The 15014-nt window shown below is 44.6% G+C and overlaps 1 protein-coding gene across 1 annotated transcript in view; it reads right to left on the bottom strand.

Moving 5' to 3' along the window:
- The window catches only part of LOC147734920 (membrane-spanning 4-domains subfamily A member 4A-like), a 72466-nt gene that overhangs the window by 21995 nt on the left and 35457 nt on the right, over nucleotides 1-15014 (bottom strand). Inside the window, exons 3-4 of the mRNA XM_086953687.1 lie at nucleotides 6934-7053; nucleotides 3484-3540 (exon numbers count right to left, since the gene is read on the bottom strand). Coding sequence (XP_086809813.1) covers nucleotides 3484-3540; nucleotides 6934-7053 — 177 coding nt within the window. The remainder of the gene's footprint in view (nucleotides 1-3483; nucleotides 3541-6933; nucleotides 7054-15014) is intronic.

Below are 15014 nucleotides of genomic sequence, written 5' to 3'. Positions count from 1 at the left end.
TCAGTAGCCTCCGTTACTCAACAAATCTCCGTGACTGAGCAACCCCCATGACTCAGCAGCCTCAATGACTCAGCAACCTCCATGACTCAGCAACCTCCGAGACTCAGCAACCTCCGTGACTCAGCAGCCTCCGTTACTCAACAAGCCTCCATGACTCAACAAGCCTCCGTGACCCAGAAACCTCCATGACACAGCAGCCTCCGTGACTCAAAAAGCCTCCATGACTTAGCAACCTCCATGACTCATCAGCCTGGCAAAAGGTATTTAACTCTCACCCAGGCTCATCTTCGGTGTTACGCATTGAGCTTCCTGTTGAAGATCCTGTGGCGTGACGGCTCTTCTTTACAGGTGATGGTCTGACGAGTCCTGTTCCATCCTTGCTGCTGCTACTCGCAGATAAGTCCAAATCCTTTTTGGGCTACATTTAACTCTTGTGCTCAGTGGAATTCCATTGTTTTGACTCCCGGCTCATTTCTGGTTATTAGGGAGATCTTGGGTAACTGTGCACAAAACTCTTCGTAGTCAGAACCTTCCTATATCACAGTTCCATCTTGTTCCCACTCAACTTACTTTACGCTACTTGCCTGAATTTTGGTCATTTCCTCCGCATATCATTTATGTAATTTGTGCATAGTTCTTGCTGATAGAATTCTCTATTATTATTGAATGTTTATTCTCATCCTGTTTTTTCTTGCTGAAAGGTCTTGATAACACTCTCAAACCTTGGACATACTTCAGCTGAAGGATACAGATTATGTCTTATCTTATTGAAATAAGAATGTATGATGTGTTTATGTGTGTATTTATCTTTGGCGCAATATGGTGTGAGTGCAGTTCTGATTTATTCTAATCATTCTAAAAAACCTATTTTATCGTGACCCAATGCATAAATTTATGCATAATATATTTAATTGATTATTTGTGTTCTTAGTGATGTCTTTTATTACTGCTGCAGGAGCTGGCCTCCATACTCATTCCGAACTTTAGGACAGATGTCCCAGATTGTTCTGTGACCGAGAGTTTGCTTCTCCTCCCGGCACAAACGCGCACTAGTTGTTTCTTTCTTTATTTTAGCTTTTTGTTTGAACTATTTTTTTCAGTTTATTGTTTCTTCCCAAACCCCCCCTTCCCTTGAGATTATCGGATGAGCACTGGTGTCTCTGGTTCAGTGTTCGTCGGATGATTGTTGGGGTCCAGCTGCCTTTGTGTGTCCAGGAGAGAGAAGAACAGGTTCCAACGTTCATCTCCCCAGATTGGTTCCTGAAAACTACGGCGCACCATCAATGCCACCTTTGAATCTGGCATCTTCCACGATGACTGGAAGTGGGCAGAGGTCAAGCCCCTCCTCAAGAAACCCTCAGCTCACCCGACGGACCTGAAAAACTACCAGCCCATCTCTCTCATTCCCTTCGCAGAGAAAGTCACTGAGAAGTTTGTCAAAGCCCAGTTCACTGCATTTGTCGAAGAGAACGCCATCCTTGACTCTTCCCAGTCCGGATTCCGCAGCAACCACAGCACCGAAACCGCCCTCCTTGCCGCCACCGACAACATCCGTGTGCTACTCAACCAGGGCCACACCGCTGCCCTCATCCTGCTAGACCTCTCCGCAGCCTTTGACACCGTCTCCCACAGCACTCTTGCAGCCGGACACCACAACAATGGCACGTACCCAAAAGAAACCTCCGCTCCACCGACCTCACCCTAGCAGAGGCCCCACAAATCCACAGAACCAGAGCAGGTGGAAGAGCCTTCACCAATGTTGCAGCCAAGGCCTGGAACGGGATCCAAGTCAATTCAATTCAATTCAAATAATCTTTATTCGGATAAAGAATATCCATAAAAGCACAGTTCATCACCACCAATAATAAAAATACAGTACAATTTTGAAAAACAGAAAATACATCAATACACATTATCTTCCAGTACAAACAATATTACAAAGAGATAAAATTACCTTTTAATACAAGGTCTAGCAGCAATAACGGCATAGTGCAAATATGAAATTTAGACCAATGTGCAAAATCGGCAATACATTACAAATAAAGTACCATAACTTGCAACGGTTCGGGCAGTCATTAACATCAAAGTGCAAGTGTAATTAAATTAAAACCCCATTTCTATTTGTGCCACTACTAGCAGCATCATAAACAGATTTCAGTTACGAGCAGTGTTATTCGGCCCATAAGGAATCGAACGGTAGTAAAAACATTTAGCTATGCAATTTTACAAAGTTTTAGCATGTTAAAATTCAGTCATGGAAGCACGAGAGCGTACCGCAGCTTGTAGGAGCTCCCAGTCAACATCAGAAGCTCCCCTACGCTGCACACCTTCAGGAAGAGCCTCAAAACCTGGCTTACTGGGTGACCCGGAGCTGCACCCCACTTCCCCCAGCACCTTGAGACCCTCACGGGTGAGTAGCAAGCTTTAGAAGCCCCTGATTGATTGACTGATTGATTAATTGATTTAACAGGGATGATGCTCGCGCCTTAAAGGGTACATTGAACTGCGAGATAATAGCATAGTTAATGATAAATTTAGGGGTATGAGGTAATGTAAAAAAAAGGTACGATAGTAGTGGTAATGGTAAGAGAGGTAATGGCAGGAGCTGATGACATCATAAGATAAGCGAGAGAGGGTGGCAGGGCTTAGTCAACCCCAAACATCCTTCCCACTCTACACATATATAGGGGTCTAACTTCCATTGGTGCAGTGGCACCGGGGCCGAGAGACGTGAGGGTCTCCTTGAACCATGCTTACTGCTGTATTTTACAATTTAAGCAGAAGCGTTAGACACAGTAACAGCTTCTCTTCATTACAAGGGGTGGAGAGGTGTGGGGGGGCACATGCTGCGGCTGGCTTCCGTCTTGTGGTCTTCTGCTCCGGTCCGGACTCCAATTCTCTACGGGCTGGTGCAAACTGCACAGATTCCTAGAGGCCTAGAGGCCAATCAAGACACTGCTCTCATACTGGTAATACAGCATGAGAGCAGCGCCATGATTGGCCTGAGCAGGCTGGTTTTACACTCACTCAGGTTCTTGGAGCCTGTGCCTCTTCTCCACCTGGCTGTGCATCACAATTTGGTTGGAGAGACATCTAAGTGCACATGACGGCTTGGCTGGCCATAGACAGCCAGCCAAACCGTCATGCGCACTTACAGTGTGCACTACTCCTCTCCTATCATAATGACCCCACCCTCTCTTGGTTCCCTCTAGCGACAGCGGAAAGAAAAATAAAGTGATTAAAAAAGGGCTTTATTATCATTTTATTTTTCCTGTTGCCCTCAGCTGGCTCTCAGCAGAGGGGACTATGCTCCTCTGCCATAGCAGAGGAGCTGCTGCTGGTTAGACACACTGGCTACTCCACTACATTACTCTGGGGTTTGTAAATGCATCTTCAGTATACAGGTCACATCACCAACGAACATCGAAGTAATAGACCATGATGGCTGAAAACTGACATGACTGCAGAATATATTGTACTTACCAAACATATGCTTCTGTTCCGCTCAGCCGCAGTGGACAGGGACCCGGAAATGATAAACTGGTGAATATCAATAAAGAAGTTATTTAGTTTAAACAAATTGCAATAAAATAATTCACCACATTTACATGTCATGCTTAGAGACATATGCATGTAGTATGTACAATCTTGCTGTGTTTCTCCAAAACATCTTTTCAGGGCACACTATACCCAATGGATTGTGTATGTGAAAATTAATTACGCATGAGAAGAAATAATTTTGGTTTAAATTCTATGTTACTTCACTCCAGTTGCTACTGCCAATGGAACTGTGAGTACCTGGCCCAAGATTTACTATGATTTGTACTTTCATGGAACATAGCTGGGCTAAGGTAAAAAAAAGGGTGATGCTGCTTGTCTACGTTTTGTGACCACTTACCATATCAAAGCATTACAATAAACATGGAAGCCCACCGACAACTTTTTTTTGGATGGCTATGTATCATTTTGGAACCCGCTGTAAAGTCAAAAATGGGAAAAGCCGGGGGGGATGGTTGGGGGGGGTTCTTTTGTTGCTTAGTCTTAAACTCTACTACAATATCAATCTGATTGACGTTTGCTCACCCCACGTGTTAGCTGTAGAACTGACAGGTAAGAACTTACCCACACTCTTTGTGGTCAATTTCTCCAATTTCTATGTGAAAGATATACAAGGAGCAGAAAACATTTTTATGCCTAAACTTCTTTCCGTCCCGGCATCCACCCCAAATTTTAATTTACACGAGGAGTTGGGAGCGGGCTATATTTGCTTTGATTGATTGATTGATATTTCAGATATGATCGCGGTTGCTCCACTTCTCCGCTGGCTGACAATTTGGGCTCAACCAACTCCAAACTACCAACTGATCATTCAGGATTGCTTAGCCTCAGAGAAGGCATTAAATATACCATGGCTCAAATACATTAAAACCCAGACTGAGAACCGTGGATGCCCTGACTCATTTTTGTTCCCTACTCCCCTGACTAAGTCTGCCGTTAGAGCGGTTAAATTGAAGTTTTTAGATAAATGTCAATGTTTAAGGGAGGAAAAAGAACTAATTAAGCCCAAGGTGAGAAAGCATGTCATATTGAGCCTGGGCCAGCAGATGCAACCATATTTGACATATAAAAACAAAGCTTACCATCTTTTTGTGTTAACGAGATTTTGATTGAACATCGTTCCATGGTTACTGGCCTTTCCTAAAGGCTATTTTAAACCAGACTCAGCAAATTTGTGCACATGTGACAACTTCTCAGAGCAAGACACTTTACATATTATGTTCTTTTGCACTCACTATGACCCCCTGCGAAGAAAGCACATTCTTCCCCTGTTAAGGGGCCAAAATGTTGTGCAAGTAAGGCCAACCCTGGTTTATTTACAAATGTTAGGCTCACCTATAATCTGTGTCAGGGTAGCAAACTTGTTAATTTGGGCAATCAGACATAGGAATAGGATGACGCAGAGTTAACCCCTCTGAATAAGTTGGTAGTATGTGTCTATGTCTATTACCACTCAATGTAACATTACAGTCATAAATGTGGTTTTTATCCTTTTTTTGTATAATATTTTAATGGGTTTTAAGCACATCAAGACATGAATTGCTATTTGATTCATATGATGTTTTATACTGATTTGCTGTCTTATGTTGCACTTTTATGGCTCTAATCAGGCGAATATAGTTGTTTTTGACTTTGACTTTGACTTTACTATGATTTTGCATCAGGGTTGCGGCACTATTGGGCACAACTCTGACACAAATTCATTTTTTAAACTTTCGAAGCTATGCAAAGTGCATTTCCTAGGCTATGCAAAGCAACTTTGCGTGGTTTAGTAAATACAAAGTAACATGAGGCATTCTACAGCACACATAGCAAGAGAAATATGCCTCCAAGGTTTTTTTTTGTGCATGGATGTTTCCCTTCTACCATAAAAATAATTTTGCCCGGAACTCAGGTTCCTTTGAACCATGGTGAAAGGGTGCCTGTGTTGGTGTTAGAAAGTACAAAGTGTGATCGCCCAAGGAGAAATCTACCCCATTCTACCCCACACCACTCTACCCCATTCCACTCCTCCCCACTCCACTCCAATCTACTTCACTCCAAACAACCCCATCCCATCCAATCTACCCCACTCCACCCTACCCCAATCTACCCTGACCTACCTGACTGTGATCTATACCAGTCCACCTCACTCCAACCTACCTCAATCTACCCAACCCCACTGTAATCCACCCCAATTTACCCAAGATCAATCTGCCTCACACCAATCTACCCCAATCTACCACATTTCAACCCAATCCGCTCCACTCCACTCCAATCTACCCCACTCAACTTCACTGCAGTCTACCTCATCCAATCTACCACACTCCACTCTAGTACAATTTACCCCAATCTACCCCACTGCAACCTACCTCACTCTACCCTAATCTACCCTACTACGAACTACTCCACTCTACACCTCTCTATCCCAATCTACTACAATCTACCCTAATCTACCTCAACCTACTCCATGCCAGGCTACTAACTTTTAGCCGTGCTGAACAGCAGCCACACTGGTGCACAGAATATCTAAAACACATTGTCAAAGCCAATAGATCTCGCATAGATGAGATCTATTGCTGTGCCAATGCTTGTTAAATCAGTGGCTGTCCTTGTATCAGCATGTAGATGAACTTGTAAGGGTACCCACTTTTGGATACTGCACACTTTCATGCAAGAGTGACAACATTGGGCTAGTATCCTGCAAGAGGGAGGCATAAGGACCAGCAGGGGCGAAGGATTTCAACAAATAGGGTCAGAAATGCTAACATTTTGCATCAGGCTTGCATCACAAAAGTCACATGTTTATTTTCAATTTACTTTCCATTGCAAAATGTGTTTTGCCCGAGAATGTTTCCTGAAAGTAACACAAAGCAGCGATTTGTGCTGATTTGCATTACTTTGCTTTTACAGGCGTTCCATGGGTGGGACATGTGCTTTCCCATGCAACAACCATAATTTTGATGCAAAACCCTACCTACTAACAATAGCAGATAGTAGTTTGCACCCAAAAATAACACCTCATTGACGCGGGCATAAAAAAAAGAAATGCTTTTATTTCTCCTTCTCTTTTCCCTCTTTTCATGCATGCTGCAATGTACAGCACACATCCAAAGGGGCAAAAACATCAAAGTTTGTCTAGGCATAGTATTTCGATAACCTTTCAGTACAAATCATATGCTAGACATGACACAAACACCTTTGCACTGTAGTCTGTATGGTGCTAGGCACCCTGATTGTGCACCACTATTAAATATGAAGCTTTCCTGGTCTCTCCCTTTCACACAATGCATCAAAGTAACTTTGGGTACTGCGCTGTATGACAACTTGGTAAATCTGGACCGTGGTGTGCAGCAGATCCAATGGTGCCTCTTCCCTACTGCAGCTCATACTTACGAAGAGTCCAGCCCAAAAGGGAATGCCGACGATTACTCCTACGGAAAAGATTGCTCTTATAGAGGTGGCCAGGATGATGCCCAGGATGATCTGCATCAGTCCAATCAGGATCTGGGCGACCTGCATTTAAAAGAGAAATACATACATTACAAACCAGAATCTTCTTGTTGGTATCAGGGCTGAAGTCCTCCTATTGGACTTTCTTGAGTTGCCTGCTTCCTCAATTCTTTTGAATCATGATGAATCGCATCCTAACCATGTCAAGCTGATCTTAACTTGTCCTATCTGAGCCTAGCACCTCACATCAGACCATTACTGCCAGAGGTCTTCTTTGCATACTCTTCAACATACCAATTATTATCCTTTCATGATTCCATTCTCTCCACTCCCCCTCTGGTCTCATATTGGGTACCTGCGGTTAAAACCATTCAGTGTTTAGGGGCGTGGTTTGGGCACCCGCAAGATGGTTGACTAGCAATAGAGTTCCAGCTCCCCCAGACCCGCTTTCTGTCATAATGGACAGAATATGACAGGCTTGACATTTTTTAAAAGCGGGCAGGACAGAAACAGCTTGAGTGTTGGGCCGCGCTTTGGTAAGTGTTTTTGGACCAGTGTCGATACTTACTTTATATTTCTTCTCAATTCAAGCAAGCGGATTAAGACTTCAATTGCAGACAGCAACTGTAAGATTTCCATTTTACCATACATATTGAAAGGATGAAGGTTTTTTCTCAGTTATCTGCTCTCACCATGCGCTCTCATGTGAAGAAATAAGCAGACCCACAGATCAATTTTTCCTTCTAGCATAGTTTACTGCATTGCTTTTATTAGTTTCATCTATTATTGAATATATAACTTTTTAGAATATTATCATCTGGATATCACTTAACTGTATTTTTGTTCTCTTTACAGACTGTTGATTTGTCAGAATGATGTTCGTGAATGTCCGATTCATCGTCAAATGTTGTCTCGTTATTTTATTTGATGGCTTTGAATGCGTCTGTCTTTTACTTTCATCATGTTGAGGTAAATGTATTTTAACATTTTTATTATTTTCCTTGTTTTATCTTTTATTTGCCTATCATTCTTTTACAGATATCTATCCAGATTCCTAATCATGTTCTCTTTTCTTTGTCTTTGGGCGTTCTGATTGGTCGTCCATTATGGTGTCTTTCCACTCCTCGTACTGAACTTGTTCTATCACTTTAACTTCACATTTATGGCTAAAACCCCTTCTACTTTTTACCATACTTCACTTGTGTGTTTTTAGGGGGTTTCCTATTGTTGTTTAACCTATCTCTCTCTTTTTTCCTACTGTTTTCCTTAAGTGTTAACGTCTCTTTTTGTTGTGAGATCTCTTTTTTAATGTTTTATTCTTAAATTGAACAAACTATTATTAGAGAGCAGGTTTTTGATTGAGGGGTGTCGTCAAGCAATAACCACAATCCTTGTCAGGGTGAACCACAAAAACCATTAAATGAACCTATGCTTAACCTTCAGGTAGCTTGGCACAAAAGCAGTCAGGGTTCACTTAGAGGCAATGTGTTAAGTATTTATGCAACACAACGTTCTTTGAAGATCTGGACTCCGTGTTGTTGGGGCTGGCCCTGAAAGCGGAACATTGCATTGTGGCAGGGGATTTTAACTTTCGGATGGATGATTCGTCAGACCCTGCTGCCATTAAACTTTCTGAGGCTATGGCCCCGTTGGGACTGATCCCTCATTTGCAGGGGCCTACGCATGAGAAGGGGCATACTCTTGACCAGGTATTCTCGTCGTCCCCTCTTGAGGTGATTGAGATTATCCCGGTACTATGGTCAGACCACTTGCTTGCCAAATTCACGATCAAAGGCACAGTTAAACCGGTTGCTGCTTTGGCACAGCAGCAGGGTCGAGTCCATAGGGCATATCATCGACTGACCCCAGAGATGCTGGCCCAGGCTGCTGTGGATCATCCATGCTCCTTCTCAGGCGAACTGGATAGGGATCTGGAGACCTTGCAAGCATGGCTTTCAGACAGGCTAAATGATCTTGCCCTGGAATTGACACCCCGCCTGACACCGAAACGGGTCTCTGCGCCTTGGTTTACCGCAGCACTGTCGGCTACGCGGCAGCAGTGTAAGGTGGCCGAAAGAGCTTGGCGGGCACAATACGATACTGTAGCCAAGCTGACCTATAAGACGATGGTCAAGGCCTATCACCGGGACATTCGCCTGGAAAAAAAAGCATATCTGGCTGGGAGAATAGAAGCTGCTTCTAACTCCTGTAGGAGATTTTCTCCATTGTGAGAGAATTTATTTCCCCACGGTCTAACACCTCGGACGAAAAGCCATCTGGTTCCTGGGCTTCGGACCTTGCTGATTTCTTTACGAGCAAGATCCAACTTATACAGGATTCTTTTCCATCGCCTGTGTTTACGGGCCTGATTAATCCTGAGGCCATCTTGTCCCCGCGGGCTTCGCCAGGTGTGACGCTGGGTGTGTTTCCTCCGATCTCTGCCCCTGACTCTCTAGCTCTAATGGGCAATCTCAAATCGGGCTCGCCTCGCGACCCATGCCCCGCTAAATTTTTGGCGAAAGTTGCGGAGGTGATTAATCCGCTGGCGAACCCGCTGCTGAATCTCTCGTCGAGTCAGGGAGTGGTCCCGCAAGCCTGGAAGCAGGCGATGGTGATTCCGCTGCTTAAGAAGCCAGGCCTAGATCCGAAGGCCCCGGTCAACTATAGGCCTATTTCTCTGCTGCCGGCTCTCACGAAGATTGTGGAAAAGCACGTTCAGGTGGTGCTCTCCAATTTTCTTGAGACCAATGAGATCCTGCACGCCACCCAGTCGGGTTTTCGTCCCCATCTCAGCACAGAGACTGCGCTTCTTGAGGTCTCAGAAACCATTAAAGGGGTTCTGGACTCTGGGGGCAAAGCCATGCTGGTGATGCTGGACTTGTCGGCGGCTTTCAACACCGTCCCCCATGATGGCCTTCTCGCAAGATTCTATGAGATAGGTCTGCGGGGGACGGTGCTCGGCTGGTTTTCCTCCTTTCTAGCCGGCCGCCGGCAAACGGTCTGGGCCTCGCCAGATTCCGCCGTGATGCCGCCTCTGGGAGTCGGGGTCCCACAGGGCTCTATTCTGAGCCCGACCCTATTCAACATCTTTATGACCCTGTTGGCGGCGTTGGCGGAGTCGTATGGGGCCCAGATCGTATCCTACGCCGACGACACCCAGCTCCTCTTCTCGTGTAAGAGAGGAGGAGACTTTGACGGGGAGAGTATCCGGGATTGCCTTGGGGCTGTCTTCCAATGGTTCCAACAGAACAGCCTCAAGTGCAATTCCGATAAGTCCGAGGTACTCTTCTTTGGGTGCGACACAGAGCCAGACTGGCAGGCCTGGTGGCCTATCAACATGTTTCCTCCGTCTTGTTCTTCCCAAATCGCCAAGAATCTGGGGGTCAGGATGGATAAGGGGCTAACATTGAAATCCCAGATCCTCGGGGTGTCGGGCACCTGCTTCGGCATCCTTAGGATGTTGCGGAGGTTCCTTCCCCTGCTGTCCGAGGAGCATAGGAAATTGACAGTGCAGGCTTTGATCGGGTCCAGGTTAGATTATTCTAACATTCTTTACCTGGGCCTGCCAGAGTATCTGCTGCAGCGGCTCCAAGTGGTGCAGAACGCTGCCGCGAGAGCAATCTTTGGTTTAAACAGACGGGCCGTTGCAGCGGGCCTGTTGAAAACCTTGCATTGGCTTCCAATCCGGAAACGGATCGCCTTTAAGGCTCTGACTCTGGCCTATAAAGCCCTCCACGCGGTGGGAGCAAAGTATCTTCAAAAGAGACTGGCCTTCTATCAACCGACTCGCTCTTTGAGGTCGGAATCCCTGTTTCTGGCGGTTGTCCTGCGTGTGAAGAGAGCTCGCCTGGGAGGCCGCTCTTATGGACTACTGGCGCCACAGTTGTGGAATTCTCTGCCGCTCACTCTGCGGGGAGCTACCAGCTTACTTGCCTTTAGAAAAGGCCTTAAAACCTGGCTGTTTACCCAGTAGCCTGTTTTTCCTGTATGTTCTCGTTCGGCCTTCTGTCCTTTTCTTTTTTAACGGTGTTATGTTATTGTGTTGCAGCCCTCCTTTTCCAAAAGCGCTGGGACACTCTTTTTGAGTAGCCGTGCGCTATATAAAAGATTAAATAACATAACATAACATAACATAACATAACAATAACGGTGATAAAGTGTAACACAACAGAAGAAAAATCCCAAAACAATTTAGAGTACATTCTAATAAATAACATGAGATACAAACAACAAAACTCCAATAGGCAGTTCCGAAGACATTGAGTTTTAAAGATCTAAGAAAAATAGTGCCAAGAAGCAGGAAGCACTAACAGTGGGTATCTGGTCAAACTGGACTGCGGCAAAGTCACAAGTTCAGGCCGACCACGATGGAATGCAAGCCGGGCACAGAACCAAGTTTGGCCCACTAAGGATTGTACCTTATGTCCTTGGTGTGAGGTCTGTGCGGTGTTGCTTTGCAATGCCATGTGTTGTCTGCCATCGATCCCAATTAGGCTGTGCGGCGAGGCTTTGCCAGGCTTGGCGTCGCTCAGAGTCAGTTTTGTTGAAGCTTGTGGCTGTGCAGGAAGGCCTTGCGTTACTTCACTCCAGATTTGATTGCACCTCATTTAAACCAAGAGGAGTTCTCTCTGATGCCAACCCAGGGCCCAAGACATAGGGAGGCACCTTTTGGGGATCAGGAACTTACTCCAGCAGAGGCCAGCAGGGCTCATGCAGGTCTAGTTGCAGGTACAGGCAGGTCAAGTGCAGCAGGGCAGTTGCAGGGAGGCCTCTGGAGTGTGTAGTGTCCCTGTCCCTTTAGCTCAGAACAGGAGGTCAGCCAAATGACCCTTGGAGCCACTTAAGTCTTTCAGAGAGCAAGGAGGAGGTCCAGTTCTCCCTTAGCAAGGCATTCCTCAAGCAGCAGAACACTTCTCTGGAGGTCCAGGCAGGTCTATAACAGCAGGGCAGTCCTCTAGTAGCAGCAGGGCAGTCCTCCGGGGGTCCAGGCAAGCCTCCAAAACAGGGCTGTTCTCTGGGGAACAAGGCAGTTCCTCTTGAGTCTTTTACCGGTCCAGGAGTGTACTGAAGAGTTAGGCTGAGTGTCCAATATTTATACCTGAAGCCAGCCTTTGAAGTGAGAGAAACATCTAGGTCTTCTTTCTACATCTAGTTCTGGAAATGTCCCCCTTCCACTGCCCATACTACAAGAGATCTAGGGTGACAAGAGGCTGGTTCAATGTTCCTTAGTGTGTTGGAGACAGCCTTTTGAAATGTAAGTGGGGTAGGGGACAGTTACATCCCACCCATCCTGACAGGATGGCCTATCCTGCCAACGCTTAGTCCCCCTTTGTCTCACTGTTTGGGAGGACTACACAAAGGCCAAGTATTCACAGCCATGTGGCCCAGGACAAGAAAATGTCAACTTTGTTAAAGTGGCATTTCAGAATTGTGAGTCAAAATCTGACTTTACCATTAAAGAGGATTTTAAATTACAACCATTTGGAGACCAAGCATGTTCCGCCTGTTACCAATCAAAAGTGTAGCATTTATTTAATGTGATAAGGTAACCCAATGTTATCCTTTGGGAGAAGTCGTCTCGCAATAGTGAAAAAAGAAGTTAGGAGTTTTTCACTACCAGGACATGTACAAGCTAAACGCATGTCCAACTTTCTAAAACACTGTGCCCTGCATATGGGCTGTTTAGGTCCCACAAAAAGAGTGACATATATATTAAACATGAAGGTTTGAGCCCGGCAAAAGGTTTATTTGGTTATTTTATTTTGGCTGGGGGACAGACTACAATGCAAGACATGAAACATGTTTTAGAGGGCCACTTAAGTAGGTGGCACAATAAGTGCCTCCGGCCAGTAGTAGCATTTCTTTTACAGGCCCTGTGTACACGTAGTACCTCTTTAATAGGGACTTATAAGTTATGTTATGTTATGAGGGAATTTAAAAAAGCGCACATACACCAAAAGGTCTCTTGACGCTAAGTTACGAACCACTAAAGAAGTTGTGTCTAGCAATAGGACTGTGTGAAAAGCCAGGTTTTCAAGTTTTTCCTAAAACACATATAATCAGTTGTCTGTCTGATCTCGATCGGCTTAGAATTCCAGAGTTGGGGACCCAACTTAGAGAATTGTGAAGCACCCATTCTTTTGCGCTTAAATCTAGGGACTGTCAGCAAATTCATTTGTGCCTATCTGAGATTCCGTTTTGGGAGGTAAGGATGGATCTTTGTGGAGAGAAATTTGGGGCCCCTGTTATTGAATGACTTGAAGATAATACAACCTGTTTTAAACATGGACCATTGTACAACGCATAGCCAGTGTAGCTCCGTCATCAATGGTTTCATATGACAGTGCCTTGGTTGTTGAAAGATGATTCTAACAGCTTGATTTTGTATCAACTGAAGCTTATACGTTTGGTAGATAGTAAGACCTAAGTAAATGGCATTATCATAGTCAATTCTGGACAGAACCATGACCGTCATAAAGAATCATGGCCATCATAACCACCATGGTTGCCTCCCTAGTGAAAAATCTTCCGATTTTTCTGAAGTTACTCAGTTGATAAAAGCAGGAACACGTAACCATATTTATCTGAGATTGCATAGAGAGGTTAGTGCCATTTTGGTTGCCGAGACTCTTTACAGCACTCTTGGGGGTCGGTGGAACTCCTAATGTTTTCGGCCAGGGTGTTGGCGTCCAATGGTTTAGTCTACTGTAGGAAATGACTATCTCTGTTTTATCAGAGTTCAGTTTAAGGTGGTTGTCATTCACCCAGTCTTTGATGAATAACGTAGTGTTTTGAAAGAATACCTTGGAGTCCTGAGTCTCGTCAATTGAAAAAATCAATTGCATATCGTCCGCGTAATTGTAAATCTTAACCTTCATTTGTTGAAGGGAGTGAATCAAGGAGCGGGGGCGGGGGGGCCAGGGTGGTGCCCTGAGACGCCCCACAGGTTGAGGTGACAATGGCAGAGCTGTAGGGTGCAAGCCTAACTGATTGGGTAAGATCTATCAAAAAGGATTTCATCCTTTCCAAGGTGGTGCCTCTAAGACCTGCTGCAGCCATTCTATCCGTTAGTATCACATGATCCAGGATATCGAATGCCGCCGACAGGTCGAGTAAGACCAGTGCTTGCCTGCACCCCTGTCAGCTCCTCCCATCAGGTCATGCACAACACTTAGAATGACTGATTCCGTTGAATGAGAGGGGGCCACATGATTTATTATGTAGCCTAAAAGAAGAGGAATGCCATTAAAGAACCTACTAATCTGTTGCAGCAAAGAAAAAAATGTAAACATGAATATTATTCCACCAATCAAAATTACAGTCTGGCTTATTTGACACAGGCTAAAATTCAGGTTATCAAAACAAAAAATCTATTCAAACTGCTTGTGGTACCTTTTTGATTATCAATGCCAGATATTATAGTGGGTGTAACAGACCTGGAAAGCTATTGGCCAATTACTTAAAAGTCAAGAAACAAAAATCCAGAATATAAGTAATTAATGATAGACGCAATATATTTATTAACGATCACATTACATTCTAAGCCATTTTACTGGATTTTATTCCAATTTATATACCGCAGATTTGTTCTCCAATGCAGTTGCGTTGGATGCACTCCTTAACACATACCAAAAAGCTCCGAAAAGCAATTGGGCCTGTCCTTCTTAGAAAAGGATATAACTTGTGATGAAAATCTTAATGTTAACTACACTCAGTAAAGACAAAGCACCAAGCCCTGATTGCTTTACAATTGAATTAAATTTTTTTTTATATATATTTGTATTTTGCCAGAAACAAAAACAAAAAGAAACCACAACAAAATCGGGTACAATTGTGCAGAGACAGCCATATACATTCCATGTCTCATACCATTCCACGTTAGGGTGTTGTGAACCTGCAAGTCCCATCCACATACATCTCTCCCGTGTAGTGTCCCATGTGTCCTCACCCCGGAGTACTGTTATACTAGAGAGTCGGGACGTATTTTTAGCGTTAGGAGCAGGGCCCCTAAGAGGCCTGTTAAT

This window comes from Lissotriton vulgaris, chromosome 1_2 (genome assembly GCF_964263255.1).
Source record: "Lissotriton vulgaris chromosome 1_2, aLisVul1.2, whole genome shotgun sequence".
Classification (NCBI taxonomy): Eukaryota; Metazoa; Chordata; class Amphibia; order Caudata; family Salamandridae; genus Lissotriton; species Lissotriton vulgaris.
This window is presented reverse-complemented; position numbering and strand designations above follow the sequence as displayed.